Genomic DNA, 21,673 nt, shown 5'->3' on the forward strand with positions numbered 1-21,673 from the left:
TCCTCAGTACTTCAGTGTGTGTTTCCTAACAAGAGGACATTATCTTATATAACTACCATACTGTTATGAAGATCAGGAAATTTAACATTGGTATAATACTATAACTAATCTATGGTCCCTGTTCAAATTTCATCAATTCTTGCACATATTTATTATTAAGACAAAGTATTAATTCTATGATTTTGATTTCCTTAGGTTTTTGACAGTTAATTCTAAATCTTCTCAGAGTTTAAAAGTAACACACGCTCACAAAAGAAGTCAAGTTACTATTACAGGTACCTGAGGTTACTTGCCACCAGAGACTTTGTATGGGTACACTGTAGGAAGTCCTTTTACCTCTATGAATGTCATACCAAGTCTCTTTTTTTTTTTTTTTTTTTTTTTTTTTTTGCGGTACGCGGGCCTCTCACTGTCGTGGCCTCTCCCGTTGCGGAGCACAGGCCCCGGACGCGCAGGCCCAGCGGCCATGGCCCACGGGTCCAGCCGCTCCGCGACATGTGGGATCCTCCCGGACCGGGGCACGAACCCGCGTCCCCTGCATCGGCAGGCGGACTCTCAACCACTGCGCCACCAGGGAAGCCCCCAAGTCTCTTTTTATAATAGCTGTTAGGACTACAAAACTTAAAAAGAAAGGGGTTGGTTTCATAGCTCACTTAATCCATAACTATTTTAATGAGATCTATTTTATTATAAAATTAATATTTTGTAAAATAAATAATTAATATATTATGTGCAGTAAAAAAAAGGCAGCCCAAATAATGCAAGTGAATATGTAAATAAAAATCACTTTTGTTGTAACACATTTTCGGACTTTATGTGAATCACCTCAAAAATGTTCATACCCTTGATTCAGTCATTTTACTTCTAGAATTTTTATTCTCAGAAAATAATCAAGATTGAGAATGATGGGGGAGAGACATGTTGGTATAATGACCTCATGGATTAGGAGAAATTTCATTTCTCCGATTATTAATAAAGTCACATCGTTCTCTACATTTATTTGCCATGTGTATTTTCCTTTTCTAAATTTGTCTGTTCATGGCTTTATTTTTCTACTGGTCTGTTCATTTTTTATTGATTCACAAAATTCTTTACATCTTAGGGATATTAATCCTTCATCTGTTATATATGATGTGCATATTTTTCCCAGCTTGTAACTTGAAAGTTTGGGGTTATAATTTATATAATAATAATATATATAATATACTAAAATTATAATATATGTATAAAATTTTAAATGTATAGATCTTGTATAGTTTAATAAGCTTTTAACAAATATATATACCCATTCATTAACCACCATAATCAAGATACAAGAATAAGTATTATTCTTGACTGAGAAGCCCAAATGATCTTTTTTCTTTATTTTGTTAATGTGCAGACTTCTGTGCATAGTTGCTTAGAGTTGTTTTTTTGGTTTTGTTTTGTTTTGTTTTTGCGGCATGTGGGCCTCCGCAGGCTCAGTGGCCATGGCTCACGGGCCCAGCCGCTCCGCAGCATGTGGGATCTTGCCGGAATGGGGCATGAACCCGTGTCCCCTCAGACTCTCAACCACTGCACCACCAGGGAAGCCCAGACATTATGAATTTGATTTCCTAATATTTTAGTGAGGAACTTTGCATCTATGTTCATGATGGATAGTGATCTATAGTTAAAAATATATCTGTTGAGTTTTGGAATTAGGGTTATGTTGGTCTTGTAAAATGAGTTGAGAAGTATTTCCTGCTTTTTTATTCTCTGTGTATTTGTGTAAGAGTCATGTTATTTCTTCCTTAAATATTTGAGATAATTTACCCTTAAATCAATCTGGGCTTAGTGTTTTCTTTATGGGGAGGTTTTTAATTATGAATTAAATTTCTTCAGGTATTCCTTTAGGGTATAGGTCAAATCAGATTTTTTATTTCTTCTTGTGTCTGTTTTGTATTTTAAAAGAATTTGTCCATTCTTCTATGTTGAATTTATTTGCATAAAGTTTTTAATGGTAATATATATATTTTTCTCTTTAAGTGCTTTAAGATATATAGTGGTGACGCTTTAATTCCTGTTTGTTAATTTGTTTTCTCTTTTTATTTCTTGATCAGACCTGCTAGGGATTAACAAATTAGCTTTATTAATCTTTCCAAAGAGTCAACTTTTGTATTTGTTTATTTTTTTCTTAACTGTTTTTAAGAATTTCTTTTACCATTTCTTATAGAGTGGATCATTCAGTTTTTGTTACTCTGGAAATGTTCTTATTTTATTTTTATTTGTAAAGGATATGTTTGTTGGATATGCAAACATATTTTAGGTTGATAACGCTTTAGAATATATTTTCATGATCTTCTGGCCTCCATGGTTTCTGGTGAGATGCCAGCTAAAATTATAATTTTTACTCTATATTTAATGTGTCTTTTTCCTTTGGCTATTTTAAGATTTTCTCTTTATCTTTGGTGTTTAGCAGTATGGCTAAATTTGCCTACATATAGTTTTCTTGGTATTTGTCCTACCTGTGGTTCCCTGAAATTCAAGGATTTGTGGGATGTTGCTTTCAAATTTTTCAATAGTTCTGCTATCATTTATTCAGACTTTTTTTCTGTGTCATTCTTTCTCTGAGGCCTCTAGTTATACCTGTGCTATATCATCATATTTTATACCATAGATCACTGAGGTTGTTTTATTTTTTTTCAATATTTTTTCTATATGCTTTATTTTAAATAATTTATATTCACCTCTACTCAATGGCATCAGTTCTTTTTACCACAATGAGCAATCTTCTGTTAATCTCATCCAATGGATTTTTAATTTAGATGCTGTGTTTTTCAGTTCTTGGATTTCCATTTGGTTTTTTAAAAATATATATAATTGGGCTTCCCTGGTGGCGCAGTGGTTGGGAGTCCGCCTGCCGATGCAGGGGACACGGGTTCGTGCCCCGGTCCGGGAAGATCCCACATGTCGCGGAGCAGCTGGGCCCGGGGGCCATGGCCGCTGAGCCTGCGCATCTGGAGCCTGCGCATCTGGAGCCTGTGCTCCGCAACGGGAGAGGCCACAACAGTGAGAGGCCCACGTACCGCAAAATAAAAAAAAATAAAAAAATTAAAAAAAAAAAAAAATATATATATATATATAATTTACATATTTCTCTTGGACCTTTAATCTCTTCACTCATTGTATCCATCTTCGGACCCCATTCAAGTTTCACTTATTTTTCCTCTATAATATCCTTTATAGAGGAATAACCCAGTTCAAAATCATGTGTTGTCAAGTATCTTTAGTCTCCTTCAGTCTGGAATGGTTCTTCAATCGTTTTTTGCCTTGTTGACCTTGAACACTATTGAATATTACCATCCAGTTATTTTATAGAATAGCGGACAAGCTGAATTTGTCTGAATGTTTCTTGTAATTAGGGTAAGATTATGAATCTTTGGTGTTTATTCACATACATACACACATTTTCATCTATATTTATTTCCATATCGATTTATATATGATTTTTCACCTTTACCTCCAATTCTGATCCAACACTACCGACTTCATTCTATTTTCCTCCCTTGCCTTACTTGTAATGCTTGTCTCTGAAAGTTAAAAACCTGGCTCCCATTACCCTTAATACATGTCCTCTCTGTGTATAATCATTCCCCCATCTCTGCTGTCTCCTCTTTCTGCATATGGGCTCTTACACCCTGCACTATGCCACTCAGTCTCTGACACTTCATACTGGGAGGCCCCTTCCCAAAGCTCTGATCTCTTACTGGTATCTCTGATATCTCAATCCCTCTTACTTGGTCGACCCTTCTCTTGATGCTCTGGCCCTAACATCCTGCTATGGGCCACTGTGCCTTCTCCCTTCCCACCAGACTGAGACACCTACCTTGCTTTGCTCTCCCAAATGATCAGGAAGGGGTGAGAATGAACTGCTTTCCTTCTTTCAAGAGTCTTATCCTGTCTAGTTTCTGCCTACTTCTGATTTCTTTCCAGTGCCTTCAAAGAGTTCTGTTTTGTTTTGTTTTGTTTTCAATGTTTTATTCAGAGTCTCTAACTGTTATAGGCAAGAAGATTAGTTCAATACAAGCTACTCTGCTATTACTGGAAGCAGAACTTCTAATTTGCCTTTTAATTTTGTTTTGGTTATCTTGAGGTTAAAATTTTATGTGTGGTAAAACCCATAATCTTATTATTTTGAGGTTTCTTCCATTGCTTTATGATTAGAAAATTCTACCCCAAAAGAATTCAGAAAATGACCCCCGGTAGTGTGCTTGTACTGGCTCACAAGAGCTGATGGTACACATCTCTTTCTAACTTTGCATTTAGTGAGATCCATCACCTTCATAGTTTGAAATTGACCATGGTGGGAATTTTTACACCATAGAAATTGGCAAGCACTACAAATCAGTCTTTTTTCTCTGAGGAGCTAACTGTTAAACATTTACCAGCACACCACTGTTTTCCTGTAGTATTTTTGTGGTTTCTTTTTATTTTTAAAGTAGATAATTCCTCAACTTATTTGAAGTATATTTCTATGTAAAATATGGGGTAAGAATCTGCCTCTCCCCCATGATTGCCCCAGCCTTTACTTGTTCACTGCCACAGTTATTATATACCACAATGTTATTTATACTAGGGCAACGGTTTTCAAAAATGTGACCCAGGTATGCATAAAGGTTTCCCAGAACCTTTTAAGTAATCTGCAAGTTCAAAATTATGCACAAGTAAAAGGTTCATTCAATGTGTAAGATAGTCAAATGGATTTTATGGTAATGGAGTATGAAAAGTTCCTTGACAGTTTCAGATTGTGCATTGCAACTCTTATGGGTTTTTTTGGGGTTTTTTTGCGGTACACGGGCCTCTCACTGTTGTGGCCTCTCCCGTTGCGGAGCACAGGCCGCGGACGCCAGGCTCAACGGCCATGGCTCACGGGCCCAGCCGCTCCGCGGCATGTGGGATCTTCCCGGACCGGGGCACGAACAAGTGTCGCCTGCATCGTCAGGCGGACTCTCAACCACTGCGCCACCAGGGAAGCCTGCAACTCTTATTTTTAAGAAACTACCCTTTGTCAAGTTTTATTTTAGTAACAAAGAAGAATATCCACAATTATCTGAAAAAGCTGTTGAAATATACTCTTTTCCAACTAGTACGGGGAACTGGATTTTCTTCATATACTTCAACCAAAAAACAGTGTCTTCTTAAACCAGATATTAAAGAGATTTGCAAAAATGTAAACATATCAGTCTTGTCACAATTTTTTTTGTTTTGGAAAATATAGTTCTTCGTCATAAAAAATATTTGTATTTCCATGTAATGGGTTCTTTTTACTTGAAATAATAAATGTTCTTAAATGTCTCAGTCTTTGGAAGCCCTCAGTCACTTTTTAAGAGGGTAAAGAATGTTACACATCAAATTTATTCAATTAAAAAAAGTGTAAATGGGCTCTAGACCAAAAAAATTGAGAACCACTGTATTATATAATATTTCTGAATTCTCTATTTGGTTACACTGATCTATTTTTATGCAGGTATCATTTTGCTTAAATTATTGTAAACTTAAAAATATTTTAGGGCTTCCCTGGTGGCGCAGTGGTTAAGAATCCGCCTGCCAATGCAGGGGACACAGGGTCGAACCCTGGTCCGGGAAGATCCCACATGCCACAGAGCAACTAAGCCTGTGCGCCACAACTACTGAGCCTGCGCTCTAGAGGCCGGGAGCCACAACTACTGAAGCCTATGCACCTAGAGCCCATGCTCTGCAACAAGAGAAGCCACTGCAATGAGAAGCCCGGGCACCGCAACGCAGAGTAGCCCCACTCGCCACAACTAGAGAAAGCCCACGTGCAGCAACAAAGACCCAATGCAGCCAAAAATAAATAAATAAATTTATTTAAAAAAAAATATATATATATATTAGAATAGGGTAGGTTATGTATACCCTTTACTTCTTTTGGCCATAACTTTCTTATTGTCCTTCCGGCTTCCCACTTCAGTCTTTCTCCCACATGCCTGACAGATTAATCTCCAGCCCTGACCATGCTTCCTCTCCAGTGAAAAGATTTCATGGTTCTTCGCTAGCTGTGAGCAGTGCCCTCCACATCTAACCTAGTTTCAGATGTATTTGCAAGCCTGATCTCCCTGCCTGACCAGACACAATCTGCTCCATGCCTCCTTGCTTCTGTGTCCAGACTTTCCCTTCAATCTTCCTTCCTTCATTCTCCCTATCTTTTCTCCTCCCTCTACTTGTCAGAATCTGACCCTTCCTTCAAGGCCCAATTTAATATCTCTTTATCCATGAAAAGAGAATTCTTCTTGGATTCTCCCACATTTCCTCTGATATTCCTCAAAACTTTATTCTCTTTTATGGATATCAGATAATCAGTGGTTTGCTTATAGGTTTATGATTCCTTCTAAGTTGAAAACTACTTTAAGGAAAGGTACTGGTTTATTATTCTTTGTTTTTTTTTTTTTTTTTTGTCTCCCTCCCTCCCACCCTCCCTATCCCACCCCTCCAGGCGGTCACAAAGCACCGAGCTGATCTCTCTGTGCTATGCGGCTGCTTCCCACTAGCTATCTACCTTACGTTTGGTAGTGTATATATGTCCATGCCTCTCTCTCGCTTTGTCACAGTTTACCCTTCCCCCTCCCCATAGCCTCAAGTCCATTCTCTAGTAAGTCTGTGTCTTTATTCCTGTTTCACCCCTAGGTTTTTCATGACATTTTTTTTCTTAAATTCCATATATATGTGTTAGCATACGGTATTTGTCTCTCTCTTTCTGACTTACTTCACTCTGTATGACAGACTCTAGGTCTATGCACCTCATTACAAATAGCTCAATTTCGTTTCTTTTTATGGCTGAGTAATATTCTATTGTATATATGTGACACATCTTCTTTATCCATTCATCCAATGATGGACACTTAGGTTGTTTCCATCTCTGGGCTATTGTAAATAGAGCTGCAATGAACATTTTGGTACATGCCTCTTTTTGAATTATGGTTTTCTCAGGGTATATGCCCAGTAGTGCGATTGCTGGGTCATATGGTAGTTCTATTTGTAGTTTTTTAAGGAACCTCCATACTGTTCTCCACAGTTGCTGTATCAATATACATTCCCACCAACAGTGTAAGAGGGTTCCCTTTTCTCCACACCCTCTCCAGCATTTATTGTTTCTAGATTTTTTGATGATGGCCATTCTGACTGGTGTGAGATGATATCTCATTGTAGTTTTGATTTGCATTTCTCTAGTGATTAATGATGTTGAGCATTCTTGCATGTGTTTGTTGGCAGTCGGTATATCTTCTTTGGAGAAATGTCTGTTTAGGTCTTCTGCCCATTTTTGGATTGGGTTGTTTGTTTTTTTGTTATTAAGCCGCATGAGCTGCTTATAAATTTTGGAGATTAATCCTTTGTCAGTTGCTTCATTTGCAAATATTTTCTCCCATTCTGAGGGTTGTCTTTTGGTCTTGTTTATGGTTTCCTATGCTGCGCAAAAGCTTTTAAGTTTCATTAGGTCCCATTTGTTTATTTTTGTTTTTATTTCCATTTCTCTAGGAGGTGGGTCAAAAAGGACCTTGCTGTGATTTATGTCATAGAGTGTCCTGCCTATGTTTTCCTCTAAGAGTTTGATAGTTTCTGGCTTTACATTTAGGTCTCTAATCCATTTTGAGCTTATTTTTGTGTATGGAGTTAGGGAGTGATCTAATCTCATACTTTTACATGTAGCTGTCCAGTTTTCCCAGCACCACTTATTGAAAAGACTGTCCTTTCTCCACTGTACATTCCTGCCTCCTTTATCAAAGATAAGGTGACCATATGTGCGTGGGTTCATCTCTGGGCTTTCTGTCCTGTTCCATTGATCTATATTTCTGTTTTTGTGCCAGTACCATACTGTCTTGATTACTGTAGCTTTGTAGTATAATCTGAAGTCAGGAAGCCTTATTCCTCCAGCTCCGTTTTTCTTTCTCAAGATTGCTTTGGCTATTCGGGGTCTTTTGTGTTTCCACACAAATTGTGAAATTTTTTGTTCTAGTTCTGTGGAAAATACCAGTGGTAGTTTGATAGGGATTGCATTGAATCTGTAGATTGCTTTGGGTAGTAGAGCCATTTTCACAATGTTGATTCTTCCAATCCAAGAACATGGTATATCTCTCCATGTATTTGTATCATCTTTAATTTCTTTCATCAGTGTCTTATAATTTTCTGCATACAGGTCTTTTGTCTCCTTAGGTAGGTTTATTCCTAGATATTTTATTCTTTTTGTTGCAGTGGTAAATGGGAGTGTTTTCTTGATTTCACTTTCAGATTTTTCATCATTAGTGTAGAGGAATGCCAGAGATTTCTGTGCATTAATTTTGTATCCTGCTACTTTACCAAATTCATTGATTAGCTCTAGTAGTTTTCTGGTAGCATCTTTAGGATTCTCTATGTATAGTATCATGTCATCTGCAAACAGTCACAGCTTTACTTCTTCTTTTCTGATTTGGATTCCTTTTATTTCCTTTTCTTCTCTGATTGCTGTGGCTAAAACTTCCAAAACTATGTTGAATAAGAGTGGTGAGAGTGGGCAACCTTGTCTTGTTCCTGATCTTAGTGGAAATGCTTTCAGTTTTTCACCATTGAGGACGATGTTGGCTGTGGGTTTGTCATATATGGCCTTTATTATGTTGAGGAAAGTTCCCTCTATGCCTACTTTCTGCAGGGTTTTTATCATAAATGGGTGTTGAATTTTGTTGAAAACTTTCTCTGCATCTATTGAGATGATCATATGGTTTTTCTCCTTCAATTTGTTAATATGGTGTATCACATTGATTGATTTGCGTATATTGAAGAATCCTTGCATTCCTGGAATAAACCCCACTTGGTCATGGTGTATGATCCTTTTAATGTGCTGTTGGATTCTGTTTGCTAGTATTTTGTTGAGGATTTTTGCATGTATGTTCATCAGTGATATTGGCCTGTACTTTTCTTTCTTTGTGACATCCTTGTCTGGCTTTGGTATCAGGGTGATGGTGGCCTCGTAAAATGACTTCGGGAGTGTTCCTCCGTCTGCTATATTTTGGAAGAGTTTGAGAAGGATAGGTGATAGCTCTTCTCTAAATGTTTGATAGAATTCGCCTGTGAAGCCATCTGGTCCTGGGCTTTTGCTTGTTGGAAGATTTTTAATCAGTTTCAATTTCGGTGCTTGTGAATGGTCTGTTCATATTTTCTATTTCTTCCTGATTCAGTCTTGGCAGGTTGTGCCTTTCTAAGAATTTGTCCATTTCTTCCAGGTTGTCCATTTTATTGGCATAGAGTTGCTTGTAGTAATCTCTCATGATCCTTTGTATTTCTGAAGTGTCAGTTGTTACTTCTCCTTTTTCATTTCTACTTCTATTGATTTCAGTCTTCTCCCTTTTTTTCTTGATGAGTCTGGCTAATGGTTTATCAATTTTGTTTATCCTTTCAAAGAACCAGCTTTTAGTTTTATTGATCTTTGCTATCGTTTCCTTCATTTCTTTTTCATTTATTTCTGATCTGATTTTTATGATTTCTTTCCTTCTGCTAACTTTGGGGTTTTTTTGTTCTTTCTCTAATTGCTTTAGGTGCAAGGTTAGGTTGTTTATTTGAGGTGTTTCCTGTTTCGTAAGGTAGGATTGTATTGCTATAAACTTCCCTCTTAGAACTGCTTTTGCTGCATCCCATAGATTTTGAGTCGTCGTGTCTCCATTGTCATTTGTTTCTAGGTATTTTTTTATTTCCTCTTTGATTTCTTCAGTGATCACTTCGTTATTAAGTAGTGTATTGTTTAGCCTCCATGTGTTTGTATTTTTTACAGATCTTTTCCTGTAATTGTTATCTAGTCTCATAGCGTTGTGGTCAGAAAAAATACTTGATACAATTTCAATTTTCTTAAATTTACCAAGGCTTGATTTGTGACCCAAGATATGATCTATCCTGGAGAATGTTCCATGAGCACTTGAGAAAAATGTGTATTCTGTTGTTTTTGGATGGAATGTCCTATAAATATCAATTAAGTCCATCTTGTTTAATGTATCATTTAAAGCTTGTGTTTCCTTATTTATTTTCATTTTGGATGATCTGTCCTTTGGTGAAAGTGTGGTGTTAAAGTCCCCTACTATTACTGTGTTACTGTCGATTTCCCCTTTTATGGCTGTTAGTATTTGCTTTATGTATTGAGGTGCTCCTATGTTGGGTGCATAAATATTTACAATTGTTATATCTTCTTCTTGGATCGATCCCTTGATCATTATGTAGTGTCCTTCTTTGTCTCTTCTAATAGTCTTTATTTTAAAGTCTGTTTTGTCTGATATGAGAATTGCTACTCCAGCTTTCTTTTGGTTTCCATTTGCATGAAATACCTTTTTGCATCCCCTTACTTTCAGTCTGTATGTGTCTCCAGGTCTGAAGTGGGTCTCTTATAGACAGCAAATATATGCGTCTTGTTTTTGTATCCATTCAGCCAATCTGCGTCTTTTGGTGGGAGCATTGAGTCCATTTACATTTAAGGTAATTATCGATATGTATGTTCCCATTCCCATTTTCTTAATTGTTTTGGGTTCGTTATTGTAGGTCTTTTCCTTCTTTTGTGTTTCTTGCCTAGAGAAGTTCCTTTAGCAGTTGTTGTAGAGCTGGTTTGGTGGTGCTGAACTCTCTCAGCTTTTGCTTGTCTGTAAAGGTTTTAATTTCTCCATCAAATCTGAATGAGATCCTTGCTGGGTAGAGTAATCTTGGTTGCAGGTTTTTCTCCTTCAACGCTTTCAATATGTCCTGCCACTCCCTTCTGGCTTGCAGAGTTTCTGCTGAAAGATCAGCTGTTAACCTTATGGGGATTCCCTTGTGTGTTATTTGTTGTTTTTCCCTTGCTGCTTTTAATATGCTTTCTTTGTATTTAATTTTTGACAGTTTGATTAATATGTGTCTTGGCGTATTTCTCCTTGGATTTATCCTGTATGGGACTCTCTGTGCTTCCTGGACTTGATTAACTATTTCCTTTCCCATATTAGGGAAGTATTCAACTATAATCTCTTCGAATATTTTCTCAGTCCCTTTCTTTTTCTCCTCTTCTTCTGGAACCCCTATAATTCGAATGTTGGTGCATTTAATGTTGTCCCAGAGATCTCTGAGACTGTCCTCATTTCTTTTCATTCTTTTTTCTTTATTCTGCTCTGCATTAGTTATTTCCACTATTTTATCTTCCAGGTCACTTATCCGTTCTTCTGCCTCAGTTATTCTGCTATTGATCCCATCTAGAGTATTTTTAATTTCATTTATTGTGTTGTTCATCATTGTTTGTTTCATCTTTAGTTCTTCTAGGTCCTTGTTAACTGTTTCTTGCATTTTGTCTATTCTATTTCCAAGATTTTGAATCATCTTTACTATCATTTTTCTGAATTCTTTTTCAAGTAGACTGCCTATTTCCTCTTCATTTGTTAGGTCTGGAGGGTTTTTATCTTGCTCCTTCATCTGCTGTGTGTTTTTCTGTCTTCTCATTTTGCTTATCTTACTGTGTTTGGGGTCTCCTTTTTGCAGGCTGAAGGTTCGTAGTTCCTGTTGTTTTTAGTGTCTGTCCCCAGTGGCTAAGGTTGGTTCAGTGGGTTGTGTAGGCTTCCTGGTGGAGGGTACCAGTGCCTGTGTTCTGGTGGATGAGGCTGGATCTTGTCTTTCTGGTGGGCAGGTCCACGTCTGGTGGTGTGTTTTGGGCTGTCTGTAGACTTATTATGATTTTGGGCAGCCTCTCTGCTAATGGGTGGGGTTGTGTTCCTGTCTTGCTAGTTGTTTGGCACAGGGTGTCCAGCACTGTAGCTTGCTGGTCGTTGCGTGAAGCTGGGTGCTGGCGTTGAGATGGAGATCTCTGGGAGATTTTCGCTGTTTGATATTATATGCAGCTGGGAGGCCTCTTGTGGACCAGTGTCCTGAAGTTTGCTCTCCCACCTCAGAGGCACAGCACTAACTCCTGGCTGCAGCACCAAGAGCCTTTCATCCACACGGCTCCTTAATTTGGGATGATTTGTTGTCTATTCATCTATTCCACAGATACAGGGTACATCAAGTTGATTGTGGAGCTTTAATCCGCTGCTTCTGAGGCTGCTGGGAGAGATTTCCCTTTCTCTTCTTTGTTCTCACAGCTCCCAGGGGCTCAGCTTTGGATTTGGCCCCGCCTGTGCGTGTAGGTCGCCGGAGGGCATCTGTTCTTTGCTCAGACAGGACAGGGTTAAAGGAGCCATCCCGGGACCCTGGCAGTGGCGGGCTGCACAGGCTCCCCGGAAGTGGGGTGTGGATAGTGACCTGTGTTCGCACACAGGCTTCTTGGTGGCAGCAGCAGCAGCCTTAGCGTCTCATGACTGTCTCTGGGGTCCGCGCTTTTAGCCGCGGCTCGCGCCCGTCTCTGGAGCTCCTTTAAGCGGCGCTCTTAATCCCCTCTCCTCGCGCACCAGGAAACAAAGAGGGAAGAAAAAGTCTCTTGCCTCTTCGGCAGGTCCAGACTTTTCCCTGGCCTCCCTCCCGGCTAGCCGTGGCGCACTAAACCCTGCAGGCTGTGTTCACGCCGCCAACCCCAGTCCTCTCCCGGCGCTCCGACTGAAGCCGGAGCCTCAGCTCCCAGTCCCGCCCGCCCCGGCGGGTGAGCAGACAAGCCTCTCAGCTGGTGAGTGCCGGTCGGCCCTGATCCTCTGCGCTAGAATCTCTCCGCTTTGCCCTCCGCACCCCTGTTGCTGTGCTCTCCTCCGCGGCTTCGAAGCTCCCCCCTCCGCCTCCTGCAGTCTCCGCCTGCGAAGGGGCTTCCTAGTGTGCGGACACTTTTTCTCCTTAACAGCTCCCTCCCGCTGGTGCAGGACCCGTCCCTATCCTTTTGTCTCTGTTTATTTTTTTCTTTTGCCCTAACCAGGTACGTGGGTGGTTTCTTGCCTTTTGCGTGGTCTGAGGTCTTCTGCCAGCGTTCAGTGGGTGTTCTGTAGGAGTTGTTCCACGTGTAGATGTATTTCTGGTATATTCTTGGGGAGGAAGGTGATCTCCGCGTCTTACTCTTCCAGCATCTTCCTGGAAGTATCTCTCTTTGCTTTGTCTTACATAATATAATTAAGAGATATTTGTATAACGAATTAATGAATGATTGTTTTATTTCCTTTTTGATTGTAAGCCTTAATTGAAGGCACTGGTTGTCATATATTTTTTTGATTTTCCAAGAGCCTGATAGGAGACAAAGCTTTATTCATTGGAAATGCTTGTTTAGTACTTCATGGTATTGTGTAGATAGATAGGACCTTTGTTTGAATCCCAGCTCTGCCACTTACAAACTATATAAAGTTAAATAAAATGCCAAACTTCACAATACCTTGGTTTCTCCATTAGTGAAATAGAAATAAAAATGATACGCAGGTGAGAAATAAATGAATTAATAGGTATAAAATACTGTCTGTGTTAGTATCATCATCGTCATCATTTTTATTTATTTATTTTTGACTGTGTTGGGACTTCATTGCTGGGCACAGGCTTTCTCTAGTTGCAGCGAGCGGGGGCTACTCTCTGTTGCGGTGCACGGGCTTCTCATTGCAGTGGCTTCTCTTGTTGCAGAGCACAGGCTCTAGGCACGCGGGCTTCAGTAGTTGTGGCACACGGGCTTAGTTGCTCTGCAGCATGTGGGATCTTCTCGGACCAGGGCTCGAACCTGTGTCCCCTGCACTGGCAGGCAGGTTCTTAACCACTGCGCCACCAAGGAAGTCCATCGTCATCATTTTAAACAACATAAGAAGGGGTTTGGAACATACCTTGTGTGTTAATTTTCTACCCACAGTTAAAACCCTATTTCATTTCCAGTTATTGATTATATTCCCACCTCAAAGTTTTGTGGTAAGTTTTGAGTTTGTATATAAGTAATTTAAATAGAAGATGATGTAATTTGAACACATTTCCACAATTAAGGTAGTGAGGAGTGTCTTGGGGGACCAGTACAACATTGTCTATGGAGATATGGTTCTGTTCTGCCTTTCTTCCTCTTGTCTTTGGTTACTTTGTATTGTCCGTTCCAATTAGAAGAGAGCTACTTAAATTCATTTTAAGCATGGGGATTTGTAATAATGTGAATTCCAATTTCCAAAGGGCAAGATAATTAAGAACAAAGCAGAGCTCTCCCCCTTATAGTGTTCTCATGTGATAGGGCTGAGAACTTCCCTCTTGGCTGAGTTTATTGTTCTAGTAATCAACATTGCCATTTGTCTCTTAGTCCATTTGTGTACTTGTCATTTTCTCCCCATCTTTAGTTTCACAGTAAGTTCCAAAAAATCTGGGTTGGAATTTATACAACCTAGTTTGAGAAGGATGGAAACTGATCCTTTCAGCTATGGTCATAGGTTACTGCAGTATTCTCATCCTTTTTGCTGGATTTACTGAGAAGTCTGGTCCAGTGGTCAGATACTACTTTGTAACTTTGATTGCGATAGTGTTTATTGATTGATGCTTATAGGTACTGTTGTCTTTTTCTCCCCTAGACTGAAACCAAAATTGCGACGTCTGCCCTGACTGCTGTTGCAACTCCAAGAACTGTAGACCTTGCCCATCCAAGGATTAAGATAGAGGGTCTGTGCTTTGAAAGAGAAAGAACTGAAATGCCCATCCGTCCTGTAAGCCATCACTACCTTGGCATCCTTCAGCTCACTTTCTGTTTGTTCCTAGGGTGTTGTTTTGCTTCTATAGGGTATAGACCAAAGTCATTGGAAAAGAAAACCTTGAAAGAGTGGTCTGTGGCAGGAAGGAAGACCTAGCTGCAGGATATGGAGAGAGGCTGCAGGTAGAGGGTGAAGAGCATGGACTTTGGAGTCAGTAAAAGCTGGGTTCAAATTCCTGCCTCACCACTACTAGTTGTGTGATGTTGTAATAACCTTCCTGAGCGTTATTCATTCAATAAGGATTTGAATCTCTACTGTGTGCCCGGCACTGTGCCCAGTGAGCAAGATGGAAGGAGACAGAAAATAAGTAAGGAAACAGATAAGATAATGTCAGGTAGTGGTAAGTGCTATGAAGAAAATAAAATGGAAAAAAATAAAAAATAAAATGGGAAATGAGTGACTATGGTTGGGGGTGGAGAATAAGCTTCTTTGCATACGGTAGTCAGGGAAAGCCTCTCTTAAGGAAGGGATATTTGAGCTGAAACCTGAATAATGAGAAGGAGTCAGCTAAGTGAAGATCTGAGAAGAGAATGTTCTAGTAGAGGGAAGAGCACATGACAAAGTCCTTAAGTAGGATAGTTTTGAAGTTGGGTGGAGCAAGGTGAGCAAGGGGATTGTGAAGGTAACAGTTCCCAGTTTCAGGGCTGTTCAGACTTGTGATAATAGATAAGGCAGGTGCTCAGCACAGAGCCTGGCACGCTCAGTGGATTGTTCGGGGGTTTTAAAAAATCCTTTAAAAAAGTGATACCATGGCACATAATCATACTCTGAGAAGCCAAACTAATCTGTATCAGTGCAAATATAGAACATTTTCAGGGCTACTGAGTGGTGTTTGCTGTGGTCCTCATTCTTTTGAATGAGCACTTAAGAGAGAGAATAGTAGCTATATGTCATCTTTCCTATTTTACCAGTAAAGCAACATAATAGAAAGGCCTCCTGGCAGATGTGGTTTCCAAAGTAAGACCAAAGGGAGTTGATGAGTCAGTCAGTCAGAATATATTTATTCAGCACCAGTTATACAACAGAGCCTAGTCTAGCTTTTGGCAAACAAGTACTTCTCTCAAGCGGCTTATATTCTGGTGGGGAAAAACAGACAGTAAACATAACCATCAATGAAATAAATGAGCTAAGTCAGGTGTTGTTAAATGCTATGAAGAAGATTAAATAAGTACTATTGAAGAGGGTAATTAGAAAGGCTGATATATCTTGGATGGTCAGGGAAGAACTCCTTGAGGATGTGATGTTTGAGTCTAGGGACTTGAATGACGAAGAGGCAGCCATGACAAGATTGAGGAAAGAGGGTTTCAAGCAGAACTAGTAAATGCAAAGGTCCTGAGGTGGAAAGAGCTGGGCCAGAGGGGCCTTGTGTGACTAGGGTCATAGTGATTGAGGTGGGGATGGGAGGAAGGTGAGGTTGGAGGAGGGTATAGTAGGCAGATCATGTAGGACCTTCTAGGCCACGGTAAGGAGCCTAGGTGTTATTCTTAGCAAAATGGAAAGCCACTGGAAGATTTTAAACACTGTGAGTGACATGATCTGGCTTGGGCCTTGGAAAGTACTTCCCTCATGAAGTTGTTACGGTGATTGCATGGGAATGATTTAGGCAGATCGCTGAGAACACTGTCTAGCTCATGGAATACACTTGTTAAAATGCTCCTTCTCTCCCTCAGTAACTGCTGTGTGAAGGCTGGGTTGTGGAGGAGTGAGAATGGAAGCAGGGAGATCAGTTAGGAGAGTCTGTTACAGTAATCCAGGAGAGAAAGGATGGTGACTCGATTAGGGCTATAGTTGAAAATAGAGGGAGACGTGGTGAAATTTGAGGTATGTTTTTGTGTCGTTTTGTTTTCCACTATAGATATCCAGTGCTGCCTTGCTCGCCAAACCTAGCCCTCGAATACTAGCTCTAGCTAAGCCCAGGCCTCTTCATCAAGATTATTTACCTCCCCGTGATGCCTACTGGCCAGTATCTTATGCTGCTATCCATTCCAAGATATCTCCCAGAATTCAAGAACTAGCTAATCCAAATACAAGGTGTGTCAATCTAAGGCTAAGATGGGACAGGAAAGGCAGGGGGTGCTAGGGACAGGGAAAAGTTGACCTATTAAGTTCAGTGAAATGAATCATAGAAATAGTAAAAATTTTTTAAATCATCTTATTTGTTACATTTATTGTGACAAATCTATAGTCTTCTTACCATAAATATAAGGCTACAGTTAAAGGGTTAGTGGACTAGTATTGAACTTTAGACCTAGGAGACAACTCTGTAATTATGGATATGGGATTATTTATCTAACATATATTGATAAGGATTATTTATCTAACATATATTGATCTAATAAGTTGCAGAACAGAAACATAATATGTTGTAATTTGTGTAAGAAAAAAATACATATATGCCATATATTTGCTTACATATGCCTATACTATCTCACAGGAGTATGTAAGAAGCTAGTAACAATGGTTACTTTGGGGGCCTAGGGAGCCGGGGTGGTAGGAAGACTTATTTTTTACTAAATAGGCTTTTGTATTTTTCAATGTTTTTGCATCATGTACATGTATGAACTATTTCAAATAAATCGGAAAATATATTCAACAAAGAAGAAATTGCCTCTAATTCCTATTCATTTTTTAGAAGACCTCTCAACTTGCCTGAACCTCAATTCATTTTGTTACCTTCAAGGGATAATACCTGATCCCCTTTTTAAAGCACCATCAAGAAAACCTAACTGAAAAAGTAGTAGTCTTGAGCTCAGGGAATAGGAAATGTGTTTGGTCTTATATAATAAAATATTTTTTTAAAAATTTTTAATTTTTATTTTATTTTTAAAATTTATTTATTTATTTTTAGTTGCCTTGGGTCTTTGTTGCTGTGCATGGGCTTTCTCTAGCTGCAGCGAGCAGGGCCTACTCTTTGTTGCAGTGCGTGGGCTTCTTATTGCGGTGGCTTCTGTTGTTGTGGAGCACGGGCTCTAGGCGCGCGGGCTTCAGTAGTCGTGACTCACAGGCTCTAGAGCGCAGGCTCGGTAGTTGTGGTGCACGGGCTTAGTTGCTCCGCAGCATGTGGGATCTTCCGGGACCAGGGCTTGAACCCATGTCCCCTGCATTGTCAGGCGGATTCTTAACCACTGCACCACCAGGGAAGTCCAGATTTTTAAAATTTTTATAATGTGTTTTTCCTTAAAAAAAAAAGTTCAACATCAAATGAAATGACACTCATTCTCTGTACACTGACAAAGGAAAGTGAGGAGTAAGACCAAGTGCTCAAGAGTCTATCCTGGTAGCAAGATTATTATTTGGTGGTTAAGGTATTAAGGATGAAAACTTCAAAAAATTGATTTCTTTAATTTCACCAGTGGATTGTCTGGCTTGTTTTAACATCGTCAAATTATTGAGAAATTTCCAGAATTTACTTTCTATGGAAAGAGGAAAGCCTTCGGAATCTGACACATATACACATCTAGACTTGACCACAGGTCACTCTTACAACGTCCCTGAGCCTTCATTTCCTTATATGTATAGTGGAGGTCATGATACCTGTTTGATGTGGTGCTTAAGAAAATCAAAATGAGATAATATAGTGCCTAACACATAGTGGATGCCTGAGAAATGTTAGTTCCCTTTTCTGTTCATCTTATTTTAAGTCAAATCCATTTTTCCATTTCAGGACTCCTGTGCATATTGTATATTACGATCCAGAAGTCTTTAAAGTCAAGCCAGCTGCTTTGAAAGCACAGTGTTCTCCGAGGATCCATGAGTTGGCACAACCTCTTACGCGTTAAGCACAGAAAGCCACATCAGTCAAACTCATTATGTTTCTAGAAGACATGTTAGATGACTTAGTTCCCTTGTCTGGTACTGTCAGTTTATAGCCCCCACTCCCTCAAAGCACACGAGACCTCTAGGGAACACCACTGCTGCTGTTACCTGTAATCATGTCTTTAGCAGGTTTGGGGACTCCAGCATGCAATAAAAGAGAAAATGATAGCCTGCCTTATTGTCCTTACTGTCTCCTCACGTGCATCTTGGCTGTCTCATTGCTCTGACTGACCTGAAGATACATTCTTCCTTATATTTGCTGGTTTTGCTTTTCTTTTCCCAGTGAGATCTGTGTTCTCCAGTAGCTGATCTCACCTCAGTGCCTTCTCTAATAAATCCTGAGAACTGAAATCATTCCTTGTGTTACTTTTCCAATGTCCCCTCATTACCAAGAAATAACACTGAAATGGTGAAGCCTTTGTGGCTAAGTCAAAATGCTTTATATAATCTGTAGATGAAATTGAGGGAGTAGGTTACCTTAAATGATCACATCTCCACCAACTTCTGTTCCTTCACTCATGCTCAGTGTCATTTATCATGAATGACAGAAGAAGCTAAACATTTGGTAAGCATTATAATGCTTTGTCAAATTGCATCTGCCCAGAGTTTTTATTTCATTTGCTTTATTCTTTCCATGGATGAGTATTTTACAAAGTAAACTAACTTTTATGGCCTATCTAGATTTACATGAAAATGAACTTGTTTGAAAACCAGTTTTACAGACGAATGAGTTCTATCTCTAAGGCCTTTATGTTAAAGAGATAACTAGTGTCGTGGAGAGGCAATACCATACAATAGTTTTGGTTGGTTTTGGTTTTAGTATTTTTTCTTTTTTTTTAGGTAGAAAAAAAGCTAGGTGTATTGATTAAAATGAAGCTAAATTCTTTTCCTAGCTCTAATGAAAATAAACAAGTCTAGAGCTATTGAATTTGAATCCAACAGACAGGAAGAGAGACAGTCACTTTTCACGGTCATTGCTTTTTGAGATAGGCCCGTGGTAGATTTGTCCATCCTTGGATTGCACAGCAAGTGTATTTTTTGTACTATTGGAATAAATCACCTAAATTGCCCAAATTGAACCTAGTATGTAAATTGATTACTGCAGGACAAAAAGTCCAACTGGAATTTGTCTGGGTCTAGAATAAATCATGACATTTATAAAACCCAAGTACATTTCTGAGATACCTTCAATGTTTGTATGTTTCAGAACATGAGGAAATGTATCCATTAAAAAGTACTCTGAAGAGATGGACCTCCAGCAAGGTGGCATGGGAACTCCAGTGACCACACTCTCCAGTGAATGTTATTATTTTTTTAAATTAAAGCTTCTGGAAATGGCCCTTAGGATAAACAACAAATGAAGAAACATCTATTCAGGGATATCTATGAAAATTCAGTAAGAAAGGTGAGAGTCTGTGATATTCAAACTACATGTAAGCCGATTGTTTCTTGCCGTGAATTACGGTTCTGTTTTTAAATTCAGATTTAAAAATTAATTTATAATTCAAATTAAATTATATTCACCTTTTGCCTGTTTCCTCCCTTTGACTTGGATACAAGAATCTTAGAGCCTAATGAATGTAATGTCCAAACATGGTGAGCCCCTCAGCAAGTAAAATTCCTAGCATCACGACTAGTCATGGCAGGAAACCAAGCAATAACAGCTGCCACCATCATCACCTCCTCCACCACTACCGCAGGAGATTGACAGCTCATCTGTGCCCCTCTTCTGCTTGGTTTCCGGTACTTTAATCTGAATTTAGTTTTACTTGTTCCATGGAGTCTATATGTGTGTGCATGTTCATAAACCTGTGTGTCTGTATTTGTCTTTATTACGTGTTTGCGTGTAAATTGAAAACTTCCTGAATCCGTTAAAGAAGTGGTTAAATTATAATTAAATAATCTCATTGAGGAATACTACAGAGGCCTGTGATTAACTACCAAAAGTTATAATAACTTCGCTAAGAAGCTCAAATGTCTTCTCACCCCTTTTAGCTGTCGAGTGTAATAGCTGTAAATGTCCACCTTTCTGCAGCTTTTATTCCCAGACTACTGTATTAACTGTCTCTGTTAAGCCTTGGAGTGATTTTCAGCTCCCTGTTAGGAGAAAGGTGGAGAATGTTATTATTAGATTTGTGAAATTTAGGTAAGTTAAGATTGTTCATTTTGGAATATGCCATCAGTGAGACTATGCATGGTCTACTTGAACTATCGAAGGATTTTTTTTAAAGCCACTAGTTCAGGAAGGCCTGAAATTCCTCAGGACAAAAGATGAAGGTTAAAACTGTTTTATTCTGCCTTACCTGATAATATTCCCTTCTTCCCTCCTCTGGTTTTCGAAAACAAAATGAAAGCTTAATTGAAAGTTCCCACTAGATAAGTTTAATTAAACAGCATTTTGTTATACTTGACTATCATTGTACCCCTAACTCAAGCATCTGAATAATTATTTTCTATTTTCATAACTCAGGTGTAGACTAACTTCACATTGAATTAATCATTAAAGCAAAGCTCATTAAAATGCTGATATAAAATATGTTTTGTTTTGATTTCTTGAACAGTAGGAAAAAATAAATATATTCATCTAAATATTCAAAAGAGAAGGTAGTGTTAAAATTTGTATGAAGAAAGTCAACTGACCTTAAAGTGCCAAAATGAATACCTCTATTTAATAAATAACAGCACATTTTACAGGGAGGTAAAAAGGAAAGCATTCCATTGTTAATGGGTGTTGTATTTTACTAAATTTAAATAGTGTACTAGTGAGTAATAATTGACCACTATTACTCTGATAGTTATAATTGAAAAGTAAGAGGCTTCCCTGGTGACGCAGTGGTTAAGAATCCGCCTGCCAATGCAGGGGACACGGGTTCGAGCCCTGGTCCAGGAAGATCCCACATGCCGCGGGGCAACTAAGCCTGTGCGCCACAACTACTGAGCCCGCGCTCTGGAGCCCGTGAGCCACAACTACTGAAGCCCACGTGCCACAACTACTGAAGCCCACACGCCTAGAGCCTGTGTTCTGTGACAAGAGAAGCCACCTCAATGAGAAGCCCACGCACCGCAATGAGAAGCCCATGCACCGCAATGAAGAGTAGTCCCTGCTCACCACAACCAGAGAAAAGCCTGCATGCAGCAACGAAGAGCCAGCATAGCCAAAAATAAAATAAATAAAATCTATTTAAAAAAAAGAAAAGTAATATCAAAGAAATACCTCACATTTAAGTAATAAT

General features: G+C 39.1%; 1 protein-coding gene across 1 annotated transcript in view; it reads left to right on the forward strand.

The window, feature by feature from the left end:
• The window catches only part of THEGL (theg spermatid protein like), a 67,161-nt gene extending 48,400 nt beyond the window's left edge, over positions 1 to 18,761 (forward strand). The window contains 3 exon segments of the mRNA XM_032631982.1: positions 14,448 to 14,579; positions 16,480 to 16,655; positions 18,289 to 18,761. Of these exon segments, the coding sequence (XP_032487873.1) occupies positions 14,448 to 14,579; positions 16,480 to 16,655; positions 18,289 to 18,403 (423 nt within the window). The 3' untranslated portion in view covers positions 18,404 to 18,761.
• The last annotated feature ends 2,912 nt before the right edge of the window (positions 18,762 to 21,673 follow it).

This window comes from Phocoena sinus, chromosome 5, assembly GCF_008692025.1.
Source record: "Phocoena sinus isolate mPhoSin1 chromosome 5, mPhoSin1.pri, whole genome shotgun sequence".
Classification (NCBI taxonomy): Eukaryota; Metazoa; Chordata; class Mammalia; order Artiodactyla; family Phocoenidae; genus Phocoena; species Phocoena sinus.